Raw genomic sequence first — 6,000 nt, 5'->3', positions numbered from 1 at the left:
GTTATTTTTTTGCAAATAAAAAAGGAGGTAAAATTGATGGTATAAATCTAATATTAATTTTTCAAAAAGCAGTGTCATCGTTAGAGGGCTTATACTTCTGATCAAGAACTTAATGTCTAGCTTTTTAAAGTGGGCAAAAAACCAATATTTAAGACTGTAAATTATTTTAGTCAGTCCCCAAAAAAGCAGCTCGCTGGATCAAATTTTTCAAAATGTGTTTCTCAGGATAGCAATTCCATTGCATGCCCCAGTTACAAAAAAACAAAACCCCACAAAACTGTCTTATTATGAAATGAATTTGAGAAACACTGGGTTAAACAGAGATATACTGCTTTTTTACGGGGGTGCCAAAAAAATGTATACACGTGACTTGTATTTATCTTTTGTTACCAGTATATATTGAGTATTACAGTTTAATACAGTTTTTTCCTTTCTTAAAATGTGTTTACATTTTTTGGCACCCTCTGTATTTGACCAATGAACTTCCTTTGTGTGGAGCGTCTCAAGGGCGACTTCCATGCGCACACATTGGTAAATACTGCTCTGTTGGAGCTGTGAGCTTCCATTTGTTCTGGTGTTAGACATCAGTTCTCATCTTTAACGGCAATATCCCCTTCTCAGCAAGAAGAAATTTCCTCTTGAGAAGTAGCAGAAATAAAAGAAAAGAAAACGAGAAAGTTGCGGTGAAATGCATAAACGCAGTTCCCCTGGACTGCAGGCTATGAACTTGACATATTCCATTCATTTAATCAATAAGGAAATAGATGGGGTTTGAGCCCTGTAGTATGAAAATGTGTCATTTAAGTGAGATGTTAAAAGCTAAAAATGTAACTGATCTCAAGAGATATTAGAGCGATCACAGATTTTCATAAGAATAAACATTTGGCATGAATCCTTTGGCAACCTTCCTGGGCCTTGCCTGAAATCTGCAGTTGAATAGGAGATGAGCCATTTCTCCATGATGTGAAGGTGCCAGCAGTCTGATGAGAAGTGAGCATTTAGAGAGGATCGGGGCTTTGTTAAGTGCTTGGGGACAATGGGCCATAATGGTTGGGAGAGAGTGAGCAATCATTGCTCCAAAGGCAGTAAGGGGAAAGCTGTGCTGTCTCACTCGAGGTCTCAGCAACCACCCCCCTTCCTTCGCACCTCTCTCAGAAGCCTCGTTGTCCTGGTAGGACATACTACATTATCAGGCACCATGTTAAGGCAAAGAGAGAAAGAGAGAGAGAAATTGATTCACCTCAACTGACTGACTGATCATTTGTTGGAGACAATGTGCTGTGTTGAAATCATTGTATGTAGTCCTGGCAGACACGAGTATCACTAAACACTGTCCCTACCCTCCAGGAAAGGTTAGCTTCCCAGCTTAAGCGTTTACAACAAAATTTAAGTCTGCAGATGTGAGCTAGATTTCATTATCAAAAGACAAGGAGAGTTCACCTCTGGCTGGAAGAATCAGGAAAGACTCCACATTGGAGGGACATAGAATGGCCTTCTTGTTTTGTTGATGAAATCATTGACTGCTGTACATGGTTTCCTTTTCTGTCACCTACTGCCAATAATTCAACCTGTCCCAATAGACTGGAAGCTCTGCTGAGGGCAAGAGCCAACTGCTTTTTATCTCTGTAACCTCCACTGCTGCCCGCCTCGTCCTCAACACTAACAGACAGCCAATAATGTTAGATGAATTGAATACTGAATATCACTGGGACAAGAATACCTTTGGTTTTGGATAATATAGGAAAATGTAATAAAGAAACTCAGTGCATTGCATGGTATATAAGTAGCTACGTGGTTTATTTACAAAATCAAATTAGAGAGCTAGAGGTTATTATTTGAAGTACTGAATAAAGTAACATTTTACAAAGAGGGAAAAATACAGTAATTAAAAGCAACCACTAGTGAAACTTTCTTAAGACGATTAGGATACTGTCTTATTATAGTTTCCTATGGCTGCTATAATGAATCACCACAAACTGGGTGGCTTAAAGCAAGGGGAATTTGTTCTCTCTCATTTCTGGAAGCCGGAAGTCTGAGAAACCAAGGTGTCAGCAAGGTCCTGCTTCCTCCAATGGCTTTAGAGGAGATTCAATCCCTTGCTTCCTTCAGCTCCTGGCAGCTCTAGTCATCACTTGGAGTTCTCTTTCTAAGTAAAAGTATGCCTAAATCATACCTGTGTCTATAGATGTTTAGTTTGATTTTCAGTTTTGGATATAATATATTAATATATATTTTGAGTGGAAAGAGAACTTAAAGCCCATGCAAATCAATCTAGCTAAGATAAGCTTGCTACAAACCTACAACGAACCTTTGGTAAGGCATCATTCAATGGTGAGATTATATAAGTAGCCATCTGCTCATTACAAGTATCCACATGCCATGGGCACCAATTAGTTTTTCCAAAGGAAATTGGGAATATTAGTCCATCAAGGAGTAAGTGAAATGGAGGCCAGTTAAGATTCTCTACTGTATGCCCCGTGTCTATTGAAAATCCCAGGACAGCTCTTAAGGAATGTTAAGAATGTGCCATTGATAATATTTCCGTTTTCTCTGCCAGCATCAGTGTGCCAATTTCAGAGCTGAATTCTCTGATGAGGCTTTAAGTGCCAGTATTGTGTAGTTCGCTTATGATGAGATCCTCAAGTCTAAGACATCAGAGGCCTACTGTATGTATTCTTGCACAGTGAGGGGGACATATTCCTCCAGAGACAGGAGGCAGGGTTGCTTTTGAGCAGCACCAAACAGTTCTCAAAACAAAAACCATCACCAACACCACCAACACCAACGACAAAAACAAAGAAACAAAAAAGACAGTTCTTTAAATTGGCCCATGAACTTTGGGAAGTACTAGAATATGACCCCAGAATTCTGAGCCCCTAAGAAAAGGTATCTTCATTCTAAAAACTCTAAAAGTGTATGTATGTCTCATTTTGACCCCACTCAACTCTCTGCATGATCACTCTAGAATGTCCGTTTCTTAATAGAAAGGGCTTCATTCGCAGGACGGATGGTTGTACCAGGATACAGTTCACATTATGTTTAGGTCAACCACAGTGTGATTCATGTCCAGACTGTAGGAAATCACTCCTCGCCTTATTTTCAGTTATACTTTCCATGGTACTAAACATTTGGAATACATTTGCCATCTGGGAGGGATTACACAGTCCAACGTTTCGTTTGAAATTATGAGCATACATATGAAATTAAACCTGCTTATCTGCATGTCACACATGCTGATAAACTTCACTTTTAACACGAGGTTTGGGATTTGTTTAGCTCATGCCTACATTGATTGTTTTGGGCCTTTTGTTTGAAATGTATATTTTATTCTTTAAAAAAAAAATGTGTGACCAACGTGACTAATGCTTCTCATGCATCTCTTTTGCTTCTGCAGGAGGGATTTTTGAAACTGTGGAAAATGAACCTGTTAATGTTGAAGAATTAGCATTCAAGTTTGCAGTCACCAGCATTAACAGAAATCGAACCCTGATGCCTAACACCACGTTAACCTATGACATCCAGAGAATTAACCTTTTTGATAGTTTCGAAGCCTCACGGAGAGGTAACTATTTTCACACTTTTAAAAGCTTCTTTGGGTGATATGTCTGCTCTACACGTCACCTCCTTTTGGCTACCTGCCCTCTTTTTAAGTAGACATCTTTGTGCAAATGTGTTGTAGGCGCTCTCAGTCAGTCCTGGATGTCGCTGTCCAGTGTGACCTGAACTGTCCTAGTGGATATCGCCCAGCTCTGTTTTGTGGGCCTTGTTGATTAGCTTCCCCTTGAGTGTCTTCCACTCTATGATTAACTGGTTCAGCTGTGAATGGAAAATGTCAAGCTTGATCTGTTTTTTTCCTTCCCGAGGCTGAGACACCACCATGAAATTGTGCAGTGCAGTCAGATAAAACTTTGCGGAAGGCCATACCCACTGTGCATGTGGAAATGCCCACAATGCACATAACTCACACCCTGAATTCTAACAGGTTATAAGCTAGTGGGTTTACCTGGCATCTTCTCAACATTTTTTTAACCGCTTTTCCACTGGATCATAAAAATATGAAGATTGCAAATTTTGAATCATTATGTTGTATACCTGAAATTCATATAATGTTATAAGTCAATCAAACCTCAATCACAAAAAAAAGAAAACGAAAAAATAACATAAATGACATCATACAATAAAAAAAAATAAGTAAATAAAGCAGGAGACTTGAGGTTGAAGGAGATCCTTGCGCTCTCTGCTTGCTTCAAATGTGGAAAGGATATCCACCGTAAAAAATAATAATAATGAATTAAAATTTAAAAAGAAGATCAAACCTGTGAGAACGATCTTTGCATTTGATCCTTTGACTCTGTTTTGCTTCTGAGCAGAAAAGTTCCTCTAATTTATATGTAGACTGCAAGGTTTGTCTCATGTAAAGAGCCATGTGCATTGTGGGGTTTGTTTAGCACCCTCCAGACACTGCCAAGAGGATGCTGTGAAGCGTGGGAAGATGTGATGACCTTGAAGCTTGGCCTCTAACAAGGGAGCTGAGACTCCATACAGGTGTTCGTGTGAAAACAAAGGCTGCCCCTCATCCCAGAACAGGCGGGGCTGTTTTCCCCATAGAGGAACGCTTTGCCCAACAACAACACCCAAATAAACAGAACACAATGAGCGCCATGTTTATGCTGGTTTAGTTACAACCAATAACAAAATACTGGTTGTTTCCACATAGAATTAAACCAGGTAGGGCCATAGGATGTGTTCACCTAATACACTCTTCTGTAAGATTCTCTGTGTTCTTTACAAACGAAATGGGAAACTTGTTTTCCTGAGAGCACAGATGAAAAGTAAATAGTATAATGATTTTTTTTCTACCTATGACATGATCTTAGTAACAAGAATATTTTCTTTTGAAGGTGGATGGAGTTGCAGATACTATATAGCTCAGGGTTGTCCATGAACAAATATAAAACTTTATATAGCACTTTAAAGTTTATAAGGCATGTTCATATAAATTATCTCTATGGGCTAGATCTCTTAACTCCCTCTCTCTGTTTCTCTCTATTTCTCTCTCTCTCTCCCTCACACTTACGCCCCCCACACAAAAGCATTGTTGAGTAAATACTTCAGCAAGCCAACCACATTTAACAATTATACTTCAATCCACATAAAATTGAAAGCTTTTTTGTGATCTGAAGTACCTGCCAGTGCTTGTAAATTAAACACCCCCAAAGCTTCTTAAAACTAGTAATTTGCGGGCAAACAGAATTCAAAAGGATTGATTTTTTTTGTCAAGTAATATTAGTGCCCCAGAGCTAAATATTAGCAGGAATCTCAATTCATGGCCCATGTTAGACAAAACAACAGTTCACATACTCTTACGCTCTCATTTTATCTTGCTAACAATAAAAAACACCCAGAAAATGGGCTTCTGGGGACAATGGCGATTGCACTTACAGTACTTAATGCAGAAGAGTATACATCGTCGTATCTCTGTGGTAAATCAATGCCAAAGTGCGAAATTTTTCCTTGTGAATCACTCAACATTTTCTGTCGCACAGATATTTGGAATGTGACTCTCAAAATTTTATTTATCAATTTTTCTCTCTAAATCAAGTTCGATGATTTTGACTAAGCCATGTGGTTTTTCTACCTACTTTTATTTGTCGAATGACATTATCATAAATATTTACATAATTATGTTTATAAAATTTGCTATAATTTAATTTAAATATTCAATTATCTCTGGGCAGTTTCAAATTCCTTTAAACTAGCATTAAAGTTATAAATTTGAAATGCTTTTAAATTTATATTTAATGCCAGCATAAATTTATGTTAAGCATAAAATGAGTAGGCACTATTTTTGCATGGTTGTAGAAGATAATGAGTCCCAAACTTTCTGGAAGGGAATTTAACTAATTTGTATCAATTAACTTAAAAAATATCAACACCTTGAATTATCGGACATCTACTCTAAGAATACAATGTAAAATTCAGAGAAAAATATAAGAACTA

At 38.0% G+C, this 6,000-nt stretch overlaps 1 protein-coding gene across 7 annotated transcripts in view; it reads left to right on the top strand.

The window, feature by feature from the left end:
• The window catches only part of GRIK1 (glutamate ionotropic receptor kainate type subunit 1), a 366,775-nt gene that overhangs the window by 215,622 nt on the left and 145,153 nt on the right, over window positions 1-6,000 (top strand). For all 7 annotated transcript variants that reach the window (XM_019654982.1, XM_019654979.1, XM_019654980.1 and 4 more), the window contains exon 2: window positions 3,395-3,562. In XM_019654982.1, the coding sequence (XP_019510527.1) occupies window positions 3,395-3,562 (168 nt within the window). The remainder of the gene's footprint in view (window positions 1-3,394; window positions 3,563-6,000) is intronic.

This window comes from Hipposideros armiger, unplaced genomic scaffold (genome assembly GCF_001890085.2).
Source record: "Hipposideros armiger isolate ML-2016 unplaced genomic scaffold, ASM189008v1 scaffold_233, whole genome shotgun sequence".
In the NCBI taxonomy this organism is placed as follows: domain Eukaryota; kingdom Metazoa; phylum Chordata; class Mammalia; order Chiroptera; family Hipposideridae; genus Hipposideros; species Hipposideros armiger.
The sequence above is the reverse complement of the archived record's forward strand: the minus strand, read 5'-3'. Positions and strand labels throughout refer to the sequence as shown.